At 37.4% G+C, this 24,049-nt stretch overlaps 1 protein-coding gene across 22 annotated transcripts in view; it reads right to left on the reverse strand.

Moving 5' to 3' along the window:
• The window catches only part of EP400 (E1A binding protein p400), a 47,574-nt gene that overhangs the window by 15,018 nt on the left and 8,507 nt on the right, over window positions 1–24,049 (reverse strand). For 14 of the 22 annotated variants that reach the window (XM_071763425.1, XM_071763443.1, XM_071763438.1 and 11 more), the window contains 32 exons: window positions 23,493–23,580; window positions 22,960–23,067; window positions 21,892–22,271; window positions 21,311–21,646; window positions 20,369–20,554; window positions 18,818–18,958; window positions 18,631–18,709; window positions 18,361–18,413; window positions 17,304–17,358; window positions 16,623–16,712; window positions 15,789–15,896; window positions 14,850–15,043; window positions 14,495–14,672; window positions 13,693–13,829; window positions 13,154–13,323; window positions 12,514–12,688; window positions 11,985–12,121; window positions 11,186–11,372; window positions 10,298–10,464; window positions 9,308–9,462; window positions 8,579–8,788; window positions 7,363–7,527; window positions 6,379–6,546; window positions 5,204–5,295; window positions 4,138–4,436; window positions 3,199–3,401; window positions 2,931–3,100; window positions 2,524–2,720; window positions 1,950–2,061; window positions 1,139–1,282; window positions 675–833; window positions 325–408 (listed from right to left, as the gene is read on the reverse strand). In XM_071763425.1, coding sequence (XP_071619526.1) covers window positions 325–408; window positions 675–833; window positions 1,139–1,282; window positions 1,950–2,061; window positions 2,524–2,720; window positions 2,931–3,100; window positions 3,199–3,401; window positions 4,138–4,436; window positions 5,204–5,295; window positions 6,379–6,546; window positions 7,363–7,527; window positions 8,579–8,788; window positions 9,308–9,462; window positions 10,298–10,464; window positions 11,186–11,372; window positions 11,985–12,121; window positions 12,514–12,688; window positions 13,154–13,323; window positions 13,693–13,829; window positions 14,495–14,672; window positions 14,850–15,043; window positions 15,789–15,896; window positions 16,623–16,712; window positions 17,304–17,358; window positions 18,361–18,413; window positions 18,631–18,709; window positions 18,818–18,958; window positions 20,369–20,554; window positions 21,311–21,646; window positions 21,892–22,271; window positions 22,960–23,067; window positions 23,493–23,580 — 5,127 coding nt within the window. The remainder of the gene's footprint in view (window positions 1–324; window positions 409–674; window positions 834–1,138; window positions 1,283–1,949; window positions 2,062–2,523; window positions 2,721–2,930; window positions 3,101–3,198; window positions 3,402–4,137; window positions 4,437–5,203; window positions 5,296–6,378; window positions 6,547–7,362; window positions 7,528–8,578; window positions 8,789–9,307; window positions 9,463–10,297; window positions 10,465–11,185; window positions 11,373–11,984; window positions 12,122–12,513; window positions 12,689–13,153; window positions 13,324–13,692; window positions 13,830–14,494; window positions 14,673–14,849; window positions 15,044–15,788; window positions 15,897–16,622; window positions 16,713–17,303; window positions 17,359–18,360; window positions 18,414–18,630; window positions 18,710–18,817; window positions 18,959–20,368; window positions 20,555–21,310; window positions 21,647–21,891; window positions 22,272–22,959; window positions 23,068–23,492; window positions 23,581–24,049) is intronic. The other 8 variants (XM_071763444.1, XM_071763434.1, XM_071763427.1 and 5 more) reach the window with 5 other exon arrangements.

A 24,049-nucleotide genomic window follows, 5' to 3' on the forward strand; every position in this document is an offset into this window, starting at 1 on the left:
ATCTAAATAAACAGGTTCACTGAAATTAATGAACTTTTTTCCCCTGCTACCAATGAAATACAAGAAATATTTTCTGAGCTGTGCTCAGAAAATTTTACAAAAAAGAAATTAAGTACTGATATCTGCTTAAATCAGGAGAATCCTAAAATAATAAGCTCTCTGTAAGCCATTCTGGTGTTCATTAAGTAAAGCAATAGAAGATCACAGAAGTTCCTACAATATATTCCCTGTCACAGGAGAAACTCCCACTTCACATTGGGAACATAACCCTGCTTGTACATACTGTAACAGAAAAACAGGGAAAAGAAGTATTTTTTGGTTTACCTCATTCAACCGTGGCTCATTCTCATCAACTGAAACGTGGAAGAGCTCTAAATAATTCAAAGCATATTTCTCAATTGGAGTCAGCTGAGAGAATGTATCGAGAGGAAAAAAAAATTAGTACTGAGGACAATGAAATGGATAATAAAAGAAATATTAACCAAAGGAGAATATATCAAAGCTTTGCTTAAATCTAATCTCCCTCTCTGATGGCTTAACATTTAAGTCAGATTTCCCATCCATTTAATGGGAGTATTAGTCCCCTAGACATCAGAGTTCCTTCAAGGCCAGACTGCAGAGATGGAAGTATTTGACCTAGCATTACTTTTTAACCAAATATTCATGGCAAGTACCTGATCCACAACAGCAACCAACTCCTGCAGCTGTGAGGGCTCTTCAATATATTTTGTCTCGCAGAGCTCTGAGATTAAAGGTTCAATGCTTGACTCAGATCCTATTTCTTGTACACAATCATTTAAGTCCTCATCCTCTTGTTCAATACTGTTGAGAGCCTTTCAGAAAGACATATTTAAAAAATAATGAAGATTTCAAAAATAGTCTAAGAAACCTCAGAAGGAGTTCACTGAAAGACAACGCAAATTTCTGGAATAAGTGTCTGCTGAGGAAAGAGAACCAGTCCCCAGAAAGCATGCAGCTCAGCTGTGGGTTTTGCAAGTTTTGTTACAAGGAAAATGACAAAATGCAAAATTACCATAAAAAGGTATTGATAGAATTTACCCAAATGAAAAAAGATAAGGCAGTTGTTTAAATACTAATGTTGCACAGCTGTGTTTTGAATGTGTGTGTTAATAATTACCTCTATGAATGGTCTTGCAACTTTAGGTGAAATATTTTCTGCTGGAGATGGCTCTTGAGAAAGTACTACAAATTCTTCTGCTTTCACTCTAAATCCAGAATCCTCCATAGGAGAATGAACCTCAAATAATTCCTGAATCGTTTGCTAGGTAAGTAGAAGAAAAAAAGAAAGAGAAGTACATTCAGCCTTCAGGACCATTTTATTTTTTATTTAACTTTGAATTAGCTCAGGTTCAGGTGATCTTATAAACTATGGACTGGCTAAAGAAAAAATTAGACTTGTATTATTTCTGAAAAGCTGTCCTTCCTTCTGTAGGACTACAGAGCAGAATGAAGTGTTAACAGATCATTGAAAGGAAAATCAGAAATACACACAGTGTCTCATCCTGCACTACCATAATGGGAGTGCCCAAAGGGTACCAGCTTCATCAGTACAGGCACTGCCTTCTGCACTTTCAGAGCAGCAAAGGAGAGCCCATCATTCTAAATACTTAATCTTTATATTACACATTTTTAAAGTTGTTGAAACGTTCATCCTTACAAGCTCTGTTGAATTTTGCAATGGGGTGCAAGAAACCAGAACATATTAAGTCACATGGGTGGTGTCTGTGGATCACTATGAAAGTAACAGAACAAAAGCAGACAGACAGTGTTTGAGAGGCTGTGGCCCTACAGTCAAGCAATCATGAAATCTCATCTGCTTTCCTATCAATTCTAGCCCAAAGAGATTTTTACTAAACTGTTACTAAACACTCCAGCACAGATGCTGGAATTTATTAAACACTGTAACAGTGTATTGAACATTAACTTACCTGTGTTAAAAAGGCCATTGAATAGTCATTTCCCTGAGCAGCTACTTCTCTGATCAAGTCCTTTGTGCCATTTTTCAAAAGCTTTTCTTCTACAGAATTACCACTGACAAGCCTAAAAAAACAATGGGAAAAAAAACAAAACCAGAAATATAAGTAATTTCCAAGGCAGTTTTCAGATACAAGAAAGAAATTGCCCTTAGACAGTAACACTGAGGTTTTCAAATGTGGTGTTCTCTATATAGAGTTTTGTGGGGTGTATTTTTAGTTGTGGTAAAGGCCCAGACAAAACACATACTACCTCCTCTACTTCAAAGCTTTCTTTTAACAGTGTCATTTTAAAAAAATAATAAAAACCACCTCACTTTAAAAATTCCATGTAAACTAACAGATAAAAAGCATGCAGGTTTGATTCATTAATTATGTTTGGTGTTAAAAAAGCCTGTTTTCTTTTTTATTGACATGAGATGAAATTTTCAGGGCTGTTTCCACTTTATTGCAGATCATACAGAGCAGTATCTGAATTAACCTTACACTGAGTCATGCTAAAGAGCAATCACTGATCTGCAGCCATTACCTGTATATATGGATATCTTTACACCTCCCAATTCTGTCACACCACTCCTGAGCTTTTGCATCCATCACTGGGTTTAGATCATTGTCATAGAATACAACAGTGTCTGCCTCAACAAGGTTGACTCCGGTGGAACGACTGTGAGAGGAAAGGATGGCACAGAAAATACGCTTGTCTCTGTTGAAGATTTTCATCAGTTCCTAAACAAATGGAATAAAAAAAACCCAAATGGAATAAAACCAAGGAGTAAATGAAACACACACCAAAAGAAAATGCCATAACAAATTCACTATAGCGTAATAAAAACCAGACTAAAATAAGTGTTTCAAAATGAGTCAGAAACGAGGCGTATTTCCTTCCTTTGCTGTACAAAAGCCTGAGCAGCACACACTGCTCTAGGACAAACTTACCTGTCGTTGTTCATGGTTAGCATATTCATCAATCCTCACAAACGTGAGGAAATGGAAATTCAGGAACAATTCTAGGATGTCCAACATCAGAATCATCTGTGACAGAATCAGCACACGGCGCCCTTCAGATTTCAACTTTTGAAGCAAGATAGCAAGAGCTTCTAATTTTCCTGTATTTCAAACAAGAAAACCAATCATGGTTTTATGCAGATATCCCACACTTGTGGAACAGAAAATCACTGAAACAGCACTGAACATCCTTCTCTACCTGAGTCATACTGCACCAGCCGGAGGTCAGGGAACTGTAGCAGGTGAGGAGTTGTCATTCGTTGTAAATGATGCAAGTCTGGAGCTGCCTTCTGCTTAAGACTGTGCTTAAGGAGTTTCAGTCTGTGACTATACAAAGGGGGGGGATTTGCTACATACAAACATGGGGGAGCAGCAACTGCAGCTGGCAATATGTAGAGCGCCCTGCAAAAAGCACCAAAACGTGGAGGTGTTAGTTTAAAATGCTACATACAAAACTATCATCTACAGCAATAATTTTCATCCTGTCAGCAATGTAGCTTTACACTATTACCTAGCCACTTCCTTAAAGTAACTTAGCAAGTGCTGCAAACATTCCAAGTGTTAATATTCTTATCTCACTGTATAGTCTGGATTTGTTTTGTTTTGCCTGCTTTGATAATAGCTTCTGTGAAGGTGTCTGAACTGTATTCAGTCACTGGAACTGAAAATACAAGAAACACACATCATACTGAACTTCACTGAAAGCAATTAAATAGAAGTTTCAGAACCAACTGCATTTCTTGTTTCAAGAAAACTGCAGCTATTGCTCTGCACGTAGTCCACTCCATGTCACCTTTAGCTAAACCAGCATCTGCCTGTATCTGTTTCTGTTGGTTGGTTCCAAGAGGTACCTACTCAGAAGTAAATCCAAAGCATAAGAATGCAAGCTGAAGTATGGTCAGCTGAATTTGGACTTGAAATTAGGAATGAGGCACTGAAAACTCTTATTATAAAGATCCTAAAAGAAACAGAGGTGACTGTTATTTTTATGTTTGTACTGCATCATTTACTGCTACATAAATCAGTTTAAACCAAAAAAGCTCATGAACAGAAACAAGGTTTTAAAGCTGTTTTGGAAAGGAGTGTTTAAGAAATGACTAAATGTGGTAAAGACTTAAAAGGCAGAGTCACACATTACCTGTCAACAACATCCTTAAGAGATTCTTGTTGCTGAACCAAAGCCAGGATCATTTCTTGTAATGGGTTACTTGGGCCTCCGGAGGCACTTGAAGAAAGGCAACAGTTCACAAAGCCAGCCCACCTCCAACTGTTGTCTTCACTGGAAGGCAGCTGAGAGGGTTTTCTTTCACCAGTCAAAGAGCAAACACTCAGCAAGTCTCTGCCATACATCGGGGCCCGGGAACAACGACGCTCATTGCCAGAAAATATTCTGTCCAGCCGCTCCTTCAGAAGACGGTTCTTTTCTTCAAAAGTCTCCTTTTCCAAAAAAAGTTGGAAAAAAAAAAGCCAGAACAAAAAACATTTACTGCTCAGTCACTTAGGAATTTGAGTTTCTTCAGAATGAAGCTATCAGGATCAGAGTACTGTGTGTTTTATGGCACCAACATCCTAGGTATAACAGCTGCTTAGACCAATCACAAAAGGTGAACATTTCAGACAAAACTTTAAGACTGTACCTAAATCCAACTTATATTAAAGAGTCAATTTTATCTTAGTTTAGCATCTTCTTGCTTTTTTAAAAGTGTGTTTTCATAGTTTTACAAAATTAATCATTTATATTTGGGACATTTCAATTAACACACCAATATTATTAAGTTGCAGAGCTGATCTCTCTCTATGCTTTAGTGGTTGCTTGGGTATGTTTTCTAAAAACTTAAGATTAAAAATTTTTAAGAATTGGCCCAATTGCCTTTGTGTTCAAAACACACAGAAAATCTTATGATTGCTTTATTCACAGATTACTTATTTATGATATATTACAGTTATACCTGCCTGCTACCACAGCACAAGAAAGGTGTTAGCTGCTGTTATACACCAGTTTATTTTGAACTATGGATTAGAGATGAAAATGCATTGCATCTGTCAACCTGAAACACTGACAGAAGTTGTTTGTTTTTACCTCCTCTGTAGTCATCAATATTTCTAATTGATTTCAGCTTTGTAAATTATAGTTTCCAATTAGTACACAGATTTGTATCAATCCTGAAAAGATGTCTTCCCATAAGAAAATAAAAATAAAGTACCTGAGATTGTCCATGTGCAGGTCCTGGTTTTAATGCTGCTCCCATCTCACCAGATGACAAATTTGTAACTGCAGTTCTACCTGGAATACAAACTGAGGATAAACTTTATGTTTATATATTCATTTTTCTGAAAGATTGGTTTCACTTACTATTTTCAATAAGTAGATTCAGTATTTTCAATATGTTCACCTTCCCTCAAAGATGAACAGCAAAAATAACAATGTTTTCTTTTAGCAACTAGAAACGATACTTTAGTTGTTATTGCTTTTAACAGTTTTCAACATAACGAGACAGGCAAGATGCCTGAGTTTTTGTAGAAATCTTACATCCATTTTCATTCTGAACTCTGGCCATATTAGGAGTACCTGTAATGTAATGTGAGCTGGAGGCTCAAAGATTTGAGCCACAGATCTTCTGAACTACAACAGAAATCTTTTACCTGTGAACAACTGAGAGGCTGTTGACGATTCCTCTCCCTTTATATGATGAGATGTTTATGCTTTAAAGTCAAAATATGAACTTCAAATGCTTATTAATGTATCAAAAAGGAGCAGTAAACAGTCTGATTTGGGAGAATGGTTTATATCCAGAGAAAATTGCAGCAGATGGCCATTTCCAGGAAACAAACTCCTAGCATTGCATTTATCATGATATAACAATCTGCTGTTTTGTTATAAATTCTCTGTTGTTTTTGGATCAACATCTTGACTGTGTTTTTACTCAAAAAACAAATTACATTTGTAGCAAGGTACCAAAAACTAGAGGGAAAGGGAAAACAGCAAAGAAAAATAGATAGAAGCAAAATAAATGTGGAAAAACTGAGAAAATTGCTTGACATTCTCTGTCAGTATAAAAAATAACCACCCTGATCTTTCTTTGGAAAAAGTAATGCAGTATTTTAAACTCACTTCTTCCCACAAAAATCAGACCTGACACAACTGGTAAAAGAATGCTATATATTTAGTACAGTTTACAGCTCTCCAAAGTTTATACTAAAATATAATCTGAAACTTCAGTACATGTCACACATAGATTAGAAGGATTTGTCTCATAATTCACCCACTTCTGGACTCATCTTACAGAATTATGATTTACAGCAATTTGGAATTACATTGATATGTGATTTTACCCATGGAATGCTTAGTAGAGACATTTCCTCTGGCAAAAAAACCAACCTTGCTGTGTCACTGCTGAGGAAGCTGGGACACCTGCTTGATGCTGGTTTCCTAAAGCATTCAGAGCGTTCTGAACATTTCCTGCTTGGGAAACTGTCTGCATGACAACTGGACCCTGAGGTCTCAAGTACTGCTGACCAGGTGCTGAAACAATCTGAAGAACACTTCCTGCAATCGAGGATTTTTTAAAAATTAGTCTGGATAGAGTGGAAAATAATAAATAGTGTTCTCTAGCAAAAGATATCAGTGTTACAAACTGATTATTACTGTTGCAAACTACGTCTTATTTTCCCAGACAAGTTCATTACCCAAATCTGATTTAAAGTTCCATAAAAGCTAAGAGAAGGAAACCACTTAAGCCTTTATAGTTAAAGAGAAGATCCATGTTGTTGGTATATCATTCCAAACCTACATATTTTATATAGAATTTGGAAGAAATCCAATCAACAGAAAAATCTGCACAAAGCCTTCACACTATTTTGTTGGCTACAGAGAATTAAGATATCCAGGTTCTCTTGAATTTGGTGACACATATACAATCAGCAAGGGAAATTTAAGGGCAAAAATGTATTGCAGCCTTTGGATCAGGGTAATAATTGGGTCAAAATTCAGTTGCACACCAATCTTTAAGTATTATTTACACATTTAAGAACCAACCAAGAACATCCTCAGTTTTGTTTGTTTCTGCTCATCATGGAGTTTATCTGAAATAATGCCTCACCTTTCTTTAGCTGTATTGCCTACATGTGAAAATAAATAACAAAATCTTGAAGTCTGATACAGAAAAAGAAAGTAACTGTGTCTTCCATTTAATAGGCATTTATTTTTAAAACAGTTACCTTTTATACTTCTCACATAGAGCAGAACAGTGCAAGCAGTGGGGATGGAAAAAACCTCCCTCACATATAGCAACAAGGAATGTGATGCCCATAACAAAAAATGAGCATTCTAAATAAGGGAAACTCCCTGGTTTGAAGTAAGTACCTTGTAGCTGCAAGGGCTGCCCTGCAGTGAGCTGGCGAAGTTGACTGTGTGATAAAGTGAACTTGTTCCCTTGGAACTGCAGTGTTACAGGGGTCTCTGGCTGAGCAATTCTGCCTTGTGCTCCTGCTATAGAAGCCAGCTGGGCTATTTTTACTACCTCACCACCTGTTAAGGAGGGAAACAGGCATTATAAAAAAGACAAATAAAGTGGGAGGCGGGTTGTTTAATATTCACAATTCTAAGTTTTGGTTAGTAAACTGGTGCGGAAGCGCCCTCCATGCATACTTAGTGCATCAAAAGTGTCATATAAAAGTTAAGCAGGTATTGCTTTCTATATTTGTTGGACAAACTGGAAAAAAGCTGATTGCTTAAAGGATAAGAACATCAACATTTTAGAATGTATCACTTTCGTTAGCAAAAAAGTTAAGAGCTACCTGAAAACTCATGTGACACTTTGTAACAGACGAGTGTAGACATTAAAGTGATTTTCACTGCCTTTTCAAGAGCACAAACTAAGGTTTTAATGAGGAGACAAAAAAATTCATGTGGCACTGTAAGTTCACACTTGAAATGGCCTAAAATTTTCTGATGATTCATATATTAAGCGATCTGCACTTAGACAAATCAAAAAGCTTTGAAGTGATAAGGACCAAGCTTTTTGTGATTTAAATGCAGAAACGTTAGAGGCATTTAAGCATTAAGTTTTACGATATTCAGATAATACTGGCGTGAAAATTTAGCTCTTGTAAAGGCAGTGCATTACCCCAGAGATAAAATTAATACATCAGTGCTCAGTACTCTATACACATGCTAATAGGCAGTGCACATACAACCTTAAAGCAAAGCCTCATCGCTTTTCTCTTCCTAACAGCTGCGACGTTCCTCTCCGTGAGAGGCCTTTAGCAGATGGATTAGTGTTTAATACGAAAGGAATAATTAGGATAGAGCTAAAACATTTGGTCTGAAGGAAGTCTTGCCAGCAGAAGAAACATGCAGAAAAAGGAGATTAAGTTGACACCGCTAATGTATGTCCACAGCAATTCTATTGTTTCTTATCCAATTTTCGATTTTCCTTGGTCATAAGCAACGTACTGAGCAAGGCTAATCAGAAGAGTGAAAAAAAAACAACGATTCTGTACACATTTTAGGGTGCCTAGTAACTTAACCTCGTTGTAGTACAAAGGTGGGAGAAACCTTGAAAGGGGAGGCCACTTACTAGGCAACCGTGCCTGGGCCTGAGAGGTCAGTACCAGCCTCTGAGGCAGCACACTCTGTTGGATGGTGTGCGAGGGGGCCTGCGGCGGGGCCTGGCCCCGCGGTTTCGCAGGGTTGGCTGTGCTAGTTGCTGTGGTGAAGGTCGCTGCGGGCTGGTGTCTTGGAGCACTGGTGGAGGAAGCCTGAGTTGTCTGAAACTGTGCTGCTGCAGCTGCAATCAATAAGGGTTGTTTGTGCAAGCTGTTAGAGGTTTTAGCTCCACTCTTTAAAACAACCTGCATTAAAAAGAAACCTTCCAACAGGATATTAAAACGGCTACAGGAACGGTTCGTCCTTACAGACTGGGATTGCTAGCCACACCTTTTACTCCATCCTCTTTTTACAACATTAAGTATTTGGAAAGCATTGTCTAAAGGTTAAATAAATACACAAAAGCACTGTAATTTCCCATATTTGACAAGACATTACACATGATCAGAGTTTAAATACCAACTGTGCCATATTTACTCCATATGCTAAAAGGTTACACAAAGCTTAGTTTTGCAATATACGGGCAGATCAGTGCTGCAGAAACTAGTGGGGAAATTTACTGGCAATTAGTCTGTTGGTATTTTTAAGCCATTAGTATTCTAGATCATTGAGCTAGAGGGAAAAGGAGTTCTATTAACACACTAACTTGTATCATCTGTGCAGAGGTTCCTGGTAACCAACCTAGCACCAATTCTCATACCTTGATTTGAAGACACTGTAGCTATGGGGGATCTTCCTCGTACTTGTCCCTGCTGAGTGACTGTTGCAGTGGTCACTGTACGTTGTACTTGGGTGCTTGGGAAAACTACAGTCCTGCCCTCAGGTTTCTGACCATACTGAACAGGTTGAAACAACCTGAAAAGAATATGAAAAGTTAAAATCTATAGGAAGATCACAGTTTGGCCTTCAGAAAGTAACTTGGTCGTTCAAGGAAAGCACAAACTGATCACATCAGAATCTAATCTCTTCCTTGCAGATGGCTGAAGCTGTCAAGACTGATCCCTCCAGCAAATTTCACATTTGGATGTTCTATAAAGTCATATAGCTAAGTACAAGGAAGTGGAAAACTTTCATTGCCATGCATCCAATTTAATGCAGGATGCATTAAAATTACAGCAAACAGCTTAAACAGTTTAGATCAATATCTGGAAAAAGAATGGCACTCTTGTATCATTTCCAGAGAGACATCAAGATGCTGGCAGGTCATCAGGCAGCTCCTTTGCATCAGAAAAACAGTTCCATATTACTCCGAGATCAATATTTTCCTAGCAGAGAAATACTCTTAAAAATTTACTTTTATAGAACATCATATGCCTCTTATAACACTGCAAACACAGCTAACCCTGTGTTCTAAACCAGCTCAGTCTTGAAGAATTATTTCCACACCAATTTTGCAAAACAATGTTGCTTTACCATAAAAAGTACCTAAGAATAAAATTAATCTGCTGGTGAAGTAAAAATTATGGGAAACCCATTAACGAATTTCAAATTGAACTGTATGCTTCTAGTATTATTAGAATAGAATCCAAACTTTCAGGGGTTAACAGAAAAGCAACAGAGAAACAAAATGCAAAGTGAGATTTTTAGTGAATTATATTGCTAGAGAAGCAGACAGAACTCTGTAAATATAACAACAAAACTACATTTTCCTCCTGTAATCCTAGCTTGAAAAGAAGGAGGTTGTACACACCTGCTTGGTTTGAGCTTCACTGGGTTGGGCCTAGCTGGTGGTGGAGGGGAGCTGTAGATTTCTTCAATTAACTTCCTAGTGACCTTTTGTCTTGGCAACACCTGTGCTTCATAATGAGTCATTTTGTTTTCCAGTCCAATGAGATCAAAAAGAGACAGGTCTGATTCCTAGGAAAATGGTAAAATAAAGTTTATTTTATGTGACAAATGAAACAGTTAAGTCCTCTTTATGTTACATGGTGAATTCACTTTGTTTTACTTTTTAACTTAAAATGAATGCTGTTTTAATTTTTAAAAGTAAACTATTAATTATTAGCCAAAACTATATAGAAATCTTGGAAATATATCTTAAGCTGACAGTACCATTTTAACCATCAGCATTGGTAGCAAAATAATTTAAGTCACTTGCCAATTATGGAAACAAAAGCAGGTCATGTTTACCAATGTTCCATAATTTCCAAAGAATTAAGCAGGGACCTTAGGTGTTCACTACTGAGCTCAAATGCCAAAATATAAAAGGCATTGTAGGAGTACAAAAACATGAGAGACCAACCAAAAAGATATTCTCATCTGCTCCATTACTCATACTTCTAATGCTGTTAGAGGTTGTTAGACTGCTCTCAGTGTCAGAATATTCCTGCAAACAGGAGCATGATAAAAGCAAAGCTTCTCTTTGAGCAAGTTCATGAAAAATTACCAATTACAAATACTTGAAAAACACAAACTACTATTACAATAAACAGGTGGAGCAAGGATGCACTTGGTAGGCATGGTTATGAAACACTGAATTCGGGTAAACTTATGACATATAAGAAAACAGATTAAGAACTGAACTTCTAAAAGGCCAATAAGAGAGAGAAAAAAAAAAAGTCTTTACTTTTCTACTCACCTTCCAAATATCCCTCTCTAGGGCACTCAGCACCAGAGATGCAGTTCTGTACTCCAGTGTTTCTGAAACGTAGGAGGTGCTGGAAAGCCTGGGGTTTATCAGATCAGGGTGGTTGCAAATCCGTTGCAGCTGCATCAGGACGTGCAGGACACTGATGAAGTGACCACTTTTGAGGGCTTCCTGGGTTCTACCAAGTAATTTAAAGAGAAATACATTAAGTGTAGCTTTTATGGAGATGTCCCTTAAATCTGCAAGGTGAAAATGTGCAATGTGGCATGTTATGCAAAAGTCTTTTAAAAAACTTAAGATTTTACCTAGGTCTTCCCAGTATATTTTAAGTAGCAATGTACCAAATGTAAATCTGGAAACATGAAACATAAGGACCAGTGCTGCCTTACAGTCAAATACAACCTAACCAGCTCCCTATCCTCTACCTGCTTTAGTTCTGTTTCATCCCTGAACCTTTCAATACTCCGTTGGTATCACAGATATCTTGTACCTTCCCTGGCTCTGCTTCTCACACCACACTTAAAAAAATGAAGAACCACTCATTACAGGCAAATCTTAAAAAAAAATATCAGCAAAGCTGCTTTAGCTTTTAGGTTCCACAGGTAATGTATGTTTTTCATTAACCATTACTTGCCTGCAATTTTAGTTTACAATGTAATCACATCCTATTCACTCATCATAATGGAGATAGCAGAATAAAACTAAAACACTTTCAACAGTAACAATCGTGTATCACCTTGCTTAAGCACCAAAAAAACACATTTTTTTATTTCCTGTTTCAACTCCTTACCCTGGTTGTAAAATAACATCTTCATACATAGCTTTTTGTCGGTTGGAAAGACGACACTTCAGCACATGTTCATACTTCTTTGTGAGCTGCTTCTCAACATCTCTCTTTGATCTCCGCAAAATAAACGGCTGAATCATCTGAAACATTTCATAATTGAGGGTTAAAAAAAGAAAAATCCCAATTCAAAGACAGTTTTACAACAGTAAGTTAAACCTAACACATTTGATATGCTAAAATTCACATGCCACATATAACCATATTGTTACACAGACAGTTGTATAGGCAGTAACATGTTCTTCTATTTTTGCATGTTGTGCTCCAAAATCTAAGCCTTCTATTATTTTTTAGAATAAATCTCCACTCTATTTTGGTAGCAGAAACCCCTACTTTCAGCAGGACTTTGTCTGAACTGAACAAAATGTTTAAAAGGCCAGAAATTTTGAGCTGAACCACATTTTTTCAATTCCTTTTTTGTTCCCCGACAACTTAACAACTCCAGTACAACAGATGAGAAAAAATTACAACGTACTCTGTGTAGCCTGATGACCAGTTTATGACAATAATCCTGGTTCTCCTCATTAGCTGCTTTTACTGGAAAATCTAGATAAGGTCTGGAAATTCCCGGAATCAGAAAATGTACCATGGTCCACAACTCCATCAATGTGTTATGCAAAGGAGTGTCTATCAGAAGCAAACGATGCTGGCTGTGAATAACAAAAGATTTTTAACCAATATAGCATTTAACTAGATTCATTATGAGAAAGACACCAATAATCAAACACTGTTTCCTGTAGCTTTAGCTTTGTCAGATACATAAAAGTGAAGTAATGCTAATAAAATTAAACCTAGAATAAATTATCTTTTTCATCTTCAATATAGCACCAAACTAGTTTCCTCACTGCAGAGTATCAGAACACAGAAGGGGATCTGTTTGGGAGCACAAAATATCAGCAAAGAATAATTACAGTGCTATGAGAGGCAACAAAAAGATCCTGAGCATGTCTCCAAATCCTGATTGTTTTAACTAAAGACACCTCTGTATGTAGCTGCACAGGAACTTGGCCAGACCACAGAGGATTTTTCACTAGTTTTCTGTTAAGAAGAGAACTGTATGAGATGAAGAGAGAAAAATCTCACTGCTAGCAGGAAATTAATTCTCAGCTTCATACCTGCGGAGACTGAAAAGTGCCTCCCAGTGTTTCTCAGTCATGTTTTTTATTTGTTGCATCTCATCTACAATTAAGTATTTCCATCGCATTTTCATAAATGCTGTGTGGCCTTTGAACAGCTGTTTGTAGGAAGTGATACACACATTGAAGCTGTTGGGTTCTGTCCATTCCTACAGAAAAGGAAAGAGAGGATAAGACAGCAAAGTTAAGGCAGAACTCTCAAGTAACTTAATCCAGCTATTTCTTCACTAAGAACAGGAAGATACTATGACCTGAGGCATTCTGTAAGGCAGTCCTGGTGTTTGAATTATAGTCAGTTCAGAAAGCAGGTTAAGTATTGCACAAATTGCTCAATACTAAGGAATTCCAAAAATGTCTTTGAAAATCTAGAACCATGAGGTGTGAATCTCTGTGTAAACCAACTTGTAGTGTTAAAACCTTCTCATAACCCATCAGGATGTAAAGAAGATACAGATAAATGCAGGTTAAAGGTCTTGTAATCTAAAATGCTAAATACAAACTGTTGCAAAACACAGTACCTGTCTTTTTGCCCTGAGTTCCCTTTGGCTGCCAAAGTAGAGAAGTATTTTCAACCCTGGGCACCAACGTTTCAATTCCAGCTCCCATTTCAGTATGTTACAGCTCCTTACAACAACCAGGTGAGGGCCCCAATTACCTGCAGAAGGGGGAACCCAGCAGTCAGCAGTAGAAAGAGATCCTTGAGAGTTCATCTGGTTTATACTATCCCCTGATTTTTTAAGTACAGCTTTAAGTGAGATCTAGTAACAAGGGTATTTTAATTACGGATCTATTCTTTATTATTTTCAGACTTGAAGTACCCCTTGTGCACCTGGTATCTATTTTTCCCTAAAGTACATCAACTGCTTGAATAAGATATTATCTCCATAACAAAGTTTGCCTTTCTTATATTCTTAAACCATCCTCAATACAACACACTATTAGTAATATCTCAGAAGATACACAAGACACATTTGTGCAATTTTTTGTATTTACTCCTTGAATTTAACTATCTTGGATATCTGAATTTAACTATCTGTGGATATCTAGCCATTAAGCCATTTGTATGGCTTTTTTATACTAATAAACTAGGCTTAAGAAGAATTTTGTCACCTAGAAGGTAACAGTAGATTAATCAAACAGCACACTTGAAAAGAAGGCACCCCATATCACATAATCTAAGAAGTTTTTCTGGCATAATCTTACTGTGTGCAGACTGAGGTCTGATACAAGTTCAGCATTAAAAAATGTGATCCTATCCTACATTCACAAAGATCATGCTGGCCCAGTACCTGTCTAAAATTATTAGGCAAATGAACTTACCTTCATTACAAGCCAAATGGGCAAAAAAGGCAATAATTTGAACTGTTTTTCCAAGCCCAGCCTCATCTGCCAGAATGCCATTGAGATTCTTCCTGTACAGCTTTGCTAGCCAATCCAGTCCAATCTTTTGATATTCTCTGAGAGGCCCAAACAGCAGTGATGGAGTGTTGTATTTCACCTGCAATGTGAATGATTGGATACTTTTTTTACTGAGGTGAATTCAAAAGCATAACTATTCTATACTTCAATAACTGGAAAATATTTATTGTCATCTGTTGCTAAAATCTGTGAAATCCTGAAAAAAAGCCTTCATTATGTAAAAGGACACACAGGAGCAGAAAACAGGGAGTCTTACCGCTGTTGTTATCCTAGAGCTGCCTTTAGGTAACAGCATTTCTGCTGCAGCAGCAACTTCTGCTATGTCTCTCATATGCTTCTTTGGAGGACTTGATCTGTCTATGGCCTTGTACTGGTCAATGCTAAGAAGGGAGTCTATGAGGACAACTTCTTTCTGAGGGCTTTCCCTATCAGGGATATGGTCTTCCATTTCTGTGAGAGAGAAAAAAACACATTGGCATTTAAAATAAACATAAGTGAACAAGCTGAGATGGCTAGAATTCAGACAGGGGTCTAAAAGGAGGCAGCTGACTTTTAAAGACAATTCTATGATTTTCAGGCTGCTCAAGTTAAAATTAAAATAGTCTAAGCCCAGGATCACACACAGGTTCTGGACATTCAGACTACCCAAGCAACAATTAGCTTTTCACCACTTCTAAGGAAGGTCCTTTCATACTGCCTAAACTCTATCTGCAAAAATATAATTCTATCATCACTTTAGTACATAACAGATGGCAACAGTGCAGTAACAGCTAGATGTGTAGTGTGCTGTTTAATTCAGTATGAGAGGATCTTCTATGGCTTGCTGTTGTTCCTGAGAATCTCACATATCTTGACTTTAAGACAGATAAACACTACTCTCTTTTTATAAACTGAGAAACGTAGAAAAAAAGTTAAGAAATTCTTCACAGACCACATTCAGAAATACTTCGTAATAACAAGAATAAATCTAATTTTCCTGATGTTCATTACAAATGCTTTGCAGGAAAAGCACTGCACTTTCCATTCATTCTTGTATCTAACACTCTTCCTCACTTAGCGAGTGAAAACCATTTCAAATGTGATTCACTCACTATTTGTTTTCCCCTAGTATAAAATGTCTTTTAACCTCAAGAGCCAATTAACTTATTCCATCTTGTAATTCAGCACACATTCTCCTAAACAAAAAATACTTTACCTTCCTCACTGCTATCCTCTTCACTGTCAGGCTTTGGTTGGGGCCAGTGAAAATTTTCTGAGAAGGCACCTTCATACATCTTGAGTAAATCTTCCAGAGGCAATTCAGCTGAAGATAATTAAAAAGATGTATTTTTTAAAAATATCAAAACTTGAAACAATCAATACGATTGTTTTTAATCTCATTACATTCTTCACAGTTGTATAAAGGACAGTTCTCTCAACAGAAGTTACTTGAAGAGGTAACAACTAGATGGATGACAGCACTATTTATTTAATTTAACTAATTCTCTTAGTACAGAGAACACTTGGACTTCCACCAAGCAGTTTGCTCACCCTGCTTGCATTTTACTACATTACAAACCCACCATAAAGATTGTAGCCCACTAGCTGGTGAGGTAGGGGCATCAAATTCAGCCAGGTTGTTGAAAGACAATTCAGGACTTCAAAGTTTCCAGACCTGTACCTCAACCCACCAAACAGCATCCCCATGATCCTGTGTCTGAACTCTTGAAGCAGAAATGTGCATGCCAGTGGTAGCCAATCAGTCAGGAAACATCCTCATTAGGAAACTGGCTGACAAGCCAGGAGTTATAATCCCTCCAACTGGCCAGCTGGCTGCAGCCACTAAGCTGCCAAACAGACCAAACAAACGGATCTGGAAACTACATATTAATTGTAGGCAAGCTTAGCTTAATGGGAAGCCTGCCTCTAAAAATCATCCAGATTTTAACCATGATAAGTGAATTGATTCCTATGGGATGCATACATCAAGCTCAGCAGAGCAGTTATTGTTATGTTGCTAATGAAAGAGAGCTACATGCTACATGCCTACCTTCTTTGGCTAGATTAGACAATTCAGTCTGATGGTTTATGTTTCCTTCTTTAGCTTCTTGTTCTTCAATTGTTTCTTCTTCATCTTCAACTAAAATAAAAATAAACGCCAACCTTGGCATTCAAATTCCACAATAATTCAGGAAGTTTGTAACTATAAGCCTCTGAATTGTACCAGCATAGAATTTTATAAGATACCAGGATTCAGAAAGAATGAGACATGTATGGAAAGCAAGAAAATCTGAGAGCAACTACACATAGAACTTAAATGAAAAGGAGAGAAGCATTTCTGCCTCAGGATAAAAGGTCATCATGAATTCTTATGTGCTGGTTGACAATGGTCACCAGAGACAGATTATTCTGTAGCTTTAAACTGGGGTTTTTCTTTGTCAGAACCATGACACAGATATTATTACATGAAGAGAACTAAAGTAGATGGGTTATTCAGACTGAAATCCTCAAAAGAAGTTTAAAACCACTAAGTAAGTTTTGAGAAATGAGGGAGTAAGGACAGAAAATTAAATCCATAAACAGTGATGGCAGTTTGTTTTCAGGAAAATTTTTATTTTCAAATTTTCACTGAAGCTCTTCTAAGGACAATTTACTATTGACTGTTATTCAGGATTTTAAAATACAAATTATGTACTATGCTATAGAGGCACAACTTTGAAAAGTGACTTACTTTCCTCATCAGTCAAAGATGTGCTTGCCTTTCTTTTCCTTCCAGATGATGAACACTAGCATTAAATAATTAAAATATGCAAAATAATAGAAAATTAAGTTAGGGTTTTTTGTTTGCTTTTTTTTTTTAAAGAAACAAGCAAGTGCCTTGTAACCACAACAGCAATGACTTAACATCTATTAGCATTTTCCTGGTCTCACAAAAACAGATACTCTGCTTCTGTATTGTAGGTAGGGTGTAATCAGCCACTTCAAATGTTTGTGGTTCAAATTACTCAGGTCCAGCTGTACCACTGAGCCACCATACACTCATTTTGGTAGAAATAATATTGAAGCAAAAAACATTTACCCTGGTTGGAGTCAAGGACTAAATTTTCACTAGTCAATAAAACAGGGAATATGGCACTGGCCAGATTTACTCTCAGCTTTCCAGCATCCTCTGCAGCATGGCTCAGTGCAATTTACCACTTGCAGACAGTGCTTGGCTGTAACACATGCTAAAGCTTGTTCCCAACAGGAAATTCAGGGGCAGGCATTCTGCTTGGTGAAAGGGGAGCACTTCAGCAAGTGGGCATCAGCTGTGCCACACCAGATGGCTCAGGACCTCAGAACAATCCCTCACCCATTTTTTTTTCCAATTGCACACATGTAGCCAAGGAGTCCCAGCACACACAATCTACTGCAAAAATTTAAATTGAGATTGATCCACTCTGCAACATATAACAGTGTGTAATGTAATATGTAACAGTCTGGCAATTAATTGGTACTTTTTTTTCTTGGTCTTGCAAACTTAGAGTGATTTAAAGCCACTTAGTAAGCAAGAATTCTTTCTTTAAAAGACACATATCAACTGGATTCCAATTTCCTGTTAAAAATTGTGGTTCATAACCAGAGAAACCTGTACTTATGCTTATGATAATATATTTTATTACCAGAAACTACATAGAAATCTGCTTATCATCACCATGTATTCAAGGAAAACAGATTTCATTGAGAGGAAAACAGGTAGTCACATTTCATCTAATTTGATGATACTTTTAAGAAACATGAAGACTTACCATTTCACTTTCTCTGTCCAAGAAAAGGTGTTCTGCAGATTTTGCATCCTTACCTGGAAAATTATATACTTGATGTATGCATTAGTCACTTAGCAATTTTTAGTTTCTTATGTGAACTTTTAAATGCACTCAGAGTAAACCATTAGAAATATTAACAAAATCTAGCACAGAAACATAAAGCCACCCCATGACTCATAGTCATAACCCAAATTATCTAAACCAATAGCATCAAAACTTATACTGGATTGCTTACAACATGGAATAAATTACCTCTCCTTGAAATCCTCTTTAAATTCAAAGCTTTTCTCCTTTTCTCTTGAAATTCAATTTGCAGTTTTATTTCAACAACCTGAAATGTAAATCAGGTCTAATAAAGCACCTAAATTTTATAAGCAAATTACTGAAGATGAGAAAAACAGTATGAGTTGCACAAGTATTAATAACTCAGTATTTTTACCTGTTCAATGTTAGACCAGAAGTATTCTATTTCTCTAGCAATTGAGGCAGCAATTCGCCTTAGTTTGTTTTGTTCTTCCCTTTTAGCTCGTTCTTCATTAAGTTTCTTTTCTTCATGATAACGAGCCACAGTTCTTACCATCTAAAATACCACAAGAGATGATGAATTAGGTTACCTCCAAATAGACATCATTGTGTTTAAGATTATAGAGGTTATCAGCAGTCAAATGTTGACCAAGCTTTACACACATAGAATTTATCTCCCATATTTCTAATTCTTACCATGCCAGTCAGAAAAAAAAAAAAACAAAACAAACCCCCCACACAAAAACCAAGACATGAAACTCAAAGGAAAAAGTACAAAAACTACAACTAAGCAATCAAGTAGGAAACTCTTAGTTCACTACTCCCAATAATTAGAATACCTAAAGAAATTAGCAGCAAAAACACAAAAGAAAAGCTTTTCTTCAGAGAGTGCATATGAAGTCATAGAAATCACACAAAATGTCAGAGACCAAAAGTAAAATGAGCTCAAAATGGATGTGCATACATGAGTGAAAGATCAGTCAATGGCTGTAAAAGATTTGACTTCATTGCAGCCTTTAGCTCAGGAAGTCCCTAAAACATGGACTTCCAGAAGTCTGAAGCATACTGCCAGGGGAAGTTGCCCTTCCTGTTCCCCCTATTCTTAAAAACCTACCATTGGCCACAAAGGGGTCAGTGCTTCAAATCCAGATACAAATAATATTCAAAATGCAGACCATCATTCCACAAAATGATACACCTATTCCAGTTCTTAGCTTATAAGAGAGTTCTGAGTTTCCATCATTTTGGAACATACAATAAAAAATAATATGGTAATTTAAACTAATGACATTTAGTAGCTCCCTCTGTTACCCCAGATTGGTCATAAATGTATCAAAAGAAAGAAAAATACTAGAAACCATAAAAAACTCTTGCTGATGGTAAATAAACAGATTTTACAGATTTCATCTCACACTATTTCTGACTGTCATTCCATCACTGACTCAATTACTCCCTCTGGGCTGCTCTCTGCCCCTATGGAAACAATTCTCTAGCAAGTTTCCACTGCTCTCTTTAGAACTGCACAGCTTCTCCTGCATCTTTTTCTGAGATTAAGGAAGACAAAGTGGACAGAAAACCTCACCCAATGGAAGTTATTTACAAAATTCTGCATTTGCTCTTCATTGAGAGGGAATTACTCATTTGTGAGAACATAACAGTTATAGTTTTAAAACATGACATGGTCAACATATTGACTGGGTCCCCTAAACAAGCTATTTGGTTTCCAGATGAATAAAATGCTCAAAATCCAAAACTAGTGTTTGTATCCACAATCAGTACAATTACCTAATCTGTTTCAAATGCTAGAATTCCCAAAGCTGAAAACATGGTTTCTCATTTAACTTAAAAACTGATGTCTTATATTCCCATCTCTCCTATCTGAAGGAAAAGATTGTTAAAATAGCTTCACTAACACTGAGTGATACCAAGATCACTTGTTCTGAGCCAAAAAATGTTTTCCAAGTACCTTTTTAGCAGTTGCCATCTTCCACTTTCTCTCTTGGGCAAAATCAGTTGCCATCCACTGCATTTCTTCTAGCAAATAATCCCAGTGAGATTTGGGTCTTGGAGCCTCTTGGAGCTTAGGCAGCCGCCTCAGGGACCACAAACCTTCCTTTCTCAGCTCCGCTATTCGCTGATGGATTTGGTTTTCCTTAAAAAGAAGTACAAAAAGTTACAATGAATCTGCAGACTGCACCCAGAGAGTAGCAAAATGGAAAAATAACAATTGCTCCCACTTCATCAAAATAACTGACAGAAAAAAAAAAAAAAAAGAGGTGTGACAGCATGGCACCTGCATTACAAAAATACAAGTCTGAATACTGCATCAACTAAAAAATACTGGACAAAATTCAACTTATATGTAAAGAGAATCACAGTACTTCAACCTGTATTAGAACAGGTACTTTGGTAAATATCAGGAGAAAAAAGGTTCACTGGGTAGCACAAAACACAAGTTGCAAGACATATGCAAAGGGCAATCAAGTAATTCTTTTTTTTCCATAAATTATCACATGTACTTATACACAGAAGATAAGTATATCTTCATTATTGATAATGCTTGATTTTGTGAAAAAACAAGTTCTCTATAATGTTCCTGTTAAATAAGCAAAACAACACCTGTAATTAGCTATAAAAATAAATCAGGTTGCAGCCACTTTGAATGAGCAGATAGAAAACGTAATAAAAAAAGGAAAGAATGCTACAACAGTATAAGCACCAGTAAATTTTCTTCAACTTCTCTGAATGCCCACAAACAAAAACTTGGTTGTAAAGCTGACCAAAAGAAAGAGTAAAACCCAAATAACACCATTATGTCTGAAAAATAGGCCATTTACTTAACTCAAACACATCACTCATGTTAATTGTTATCTGTGCATTTCAAGGAAAACAAAAAAAAAATTCTTACCAGTTTTACTTGCTCAGCAAGCTTGTCTTGAGAGTTTTCCTGTGGTAATACTGCTGCATTCTGTGCTGGACTTTGTATTTTAGGTGGTGGTGGAGGTGGTGGTGGTGGTGCTGCTGCTGCTGCTGCTACTGCTAAGCCTGGTGGTTTTGATGCAATAGGAGACAGAGTCTTGTTAGTTGCTGGAGAGGTCCTGTTAGTTTGTACTGGGTATGCAGAAGGCTGTGTTGTGCCTGAGACTGTTGCTGGTGCAACGGATGAGGTAGGTGGTAGCGTATTTGCTGTGAGACGCTGAGAGGTCTGAGCAGGATCTGCAGGTGGTCGTGTCAGAGTCACAGTCTGCCCAAGAAACACATTTGTTAGTGATGTGTTTACAGTTCCTTGCTGCCTTAATCTACTCTACAACAGGACACAACGAGGACTTTACTAAAAAATGTGCATCTGCCTGTTCATAAGGAAAGGATTAACGTGTGCCATGAGTTAAAAATGTTAACACTTTTACACTGTTTTCAGGAAGACACCATTCTTCAATTTAACCAGGCACTGGAAAAAAATGTATTTTCACCCTAATAAAGCTCACGTACCTGTTGCTGTATGGTAGCTTGTGGCTGTGACACTTGGTTTGGTGTCTGTCCTTGCACATGGATCGCTGGTGGCACCTGTTGTTGCAGTGGTGCTGGAAGTGGAGTGGATGTCAGGGGCACATTTTGAGGCTGAATCTTCACCTGAATCTGAGGCTGAGCTGGAGTCTCCACTATCTGTGGCTGCTGCTGTGAAAGCTGCAGTGCAGCTGGGAGAGCTGTCATGGGGACATTTGCAGGCTGCAGTCTCCCTGGCAGCTGTGGAGGAGGTGTGTGGAGGCTCGCTGCATTCTGCACGGGAGGGCCTTTAGATGGATCATACTGTTGTTGACTCTGCTTCTGTCCAGTCAGCTGCACAGTCTGAGGAGTGGGAGGCATTCCACCTACAAAGCAAGAAGAAACACAACACAGATGAAATTAAAACATCCAATGCCCTTCACTGATAAAAAGAGGAAAGCAACTGCAAATTGACTACCTTTTTTACTTACGTTGCCACAAGACACCATCACTTGAAAATACCACGTCACAAGCACAAAATAAATCACCATTACAATAAACAACAAAGTATTACATGCACAGGACTGCAACTAAAACGTGTAGCACAGCAACTACAAAAAAAATGTTATTTAATGTATTTTGAGAAAATAAAAAGGACTGGTGAGCTAATGGAATTTCACCTAAAAAAACTGCATCAACTCTACATAGTATCTAGTTCTTAACACATTCACTCTAACACATACTCTAAGGGTTGGCATGACTAATGAATAAAAATCTGTCTTGATGTTGTAAATTAGGAGGTTTCCTTTTCATAAACCATTGGCTTAGTTCCAGAATTCTCAGATTAACCATTTTGCATCAGCACCTGTGACGTATTTCCATGCCCACATGCACTTTTGGAGCCTGTCACTCAGCTCCTTTAACAAACCAGGCATTGCATACCAAGTATTAATTTACATGGAGAAGTGTGCGGTGGGACTAGGATCTCGGAAGCTCAGAAGCCCAAGTTTCTAGTCCCATCACTAACATCTCCTTGTTAAATTAATGTGCAGCTGGCATGTGGTGACACAGTACCTTGTGCCGTTGGCATTAGCTGTTGAAGAGGAACTCCTGAAGCCACACCCGGGTGCTGAAAAACCATCCCATGACGGCCCACTTCAATTCGTGGTCTCTTAGACGAATCTGTGATATTCAAATTCCATTTATGGCATGGTATAATGGAATGGGTTCAGTTTTACAAAGCAAACCTACTACACATGATTCCAACATCAGCTCAGAAAGCTACGACTACTATACATGTGTAGCATTTACGAAGAACATGCTCCAAGGGCAGAGTCCCTCTAGCTTCAAGTTGGCCACCTCCAATCTTCTCAGCCAGAATAATCAATCAACCTAACAATGTCTCCATGCCTGTCAAATCCAGTCCTATATATTGTGAGTGGAGTGCATGCTTCACACAGCACCAGTCACAATAGATAGTCCTAGGGATCTGGCAATTCCCAAGGTGAGGCAAAACTGTATTTCAAGAGTTACAGAACAGTGGGCTCCGTTAACTGTTTGGAAAAAAAAGAAAAGAACCAGAGTTAAATTCTGTCTGTGGAACATACCTGCTGGTGCAAGTGCCTGTTGTCTCTTAAAAGCTTCAATTTCTATGGCATTCACAGTCCCAGTTACTGGAGTCCCTGTATGCGTTTGCTATTGGAAAAGAAAACAAATCACAGAAGTTCAAGCTGTAGACAGTCTAACACCAAGATGTAATTTACAAATGGTTTTGAAGAGGCCAGCACAGAACAAACCCTTCAGAACACTTGTACAACGAAGAAAGCAAGAATCATTCACTATCTGCTGGAAAGGTTTAGATATCCATAATGCACAGATACTCCTCGTCCAGTTTAAATTTCAAAACAGTAACTGAAGTGATGAAGTTTGATATATATAATAACCCAGGAAAACAGGATACATAAAAAAACAGCACTTTCCCTGTTTATTTTTTTTAATAAATGGAAATTGTCACTAATGTATGTCCCTTCAGTATTTGCATAATGCTGCAATGAAGTCATAATGACATACTTCTATAGTACACAGCTGCAATTAAATGCTGACATGACAAATATTAAACATTGTGACTTCATTAAAGGATTAATTAGAAGGGAAATTATGTAAG

Source organism: Heliangelus exortis, chromosome 19 (assembly GCF_036169615.1).
Source record: "Heliangelus exortis chromosome 19, bHelExo1.hap1, whole genome shotgun sequence".
NCBI classification, from domain to species: Eukaryota; Metazoa; Chordata; class Aves; order Apodiformes; family Trochilidae; genus Heliangelus; species Heliangelus exortis.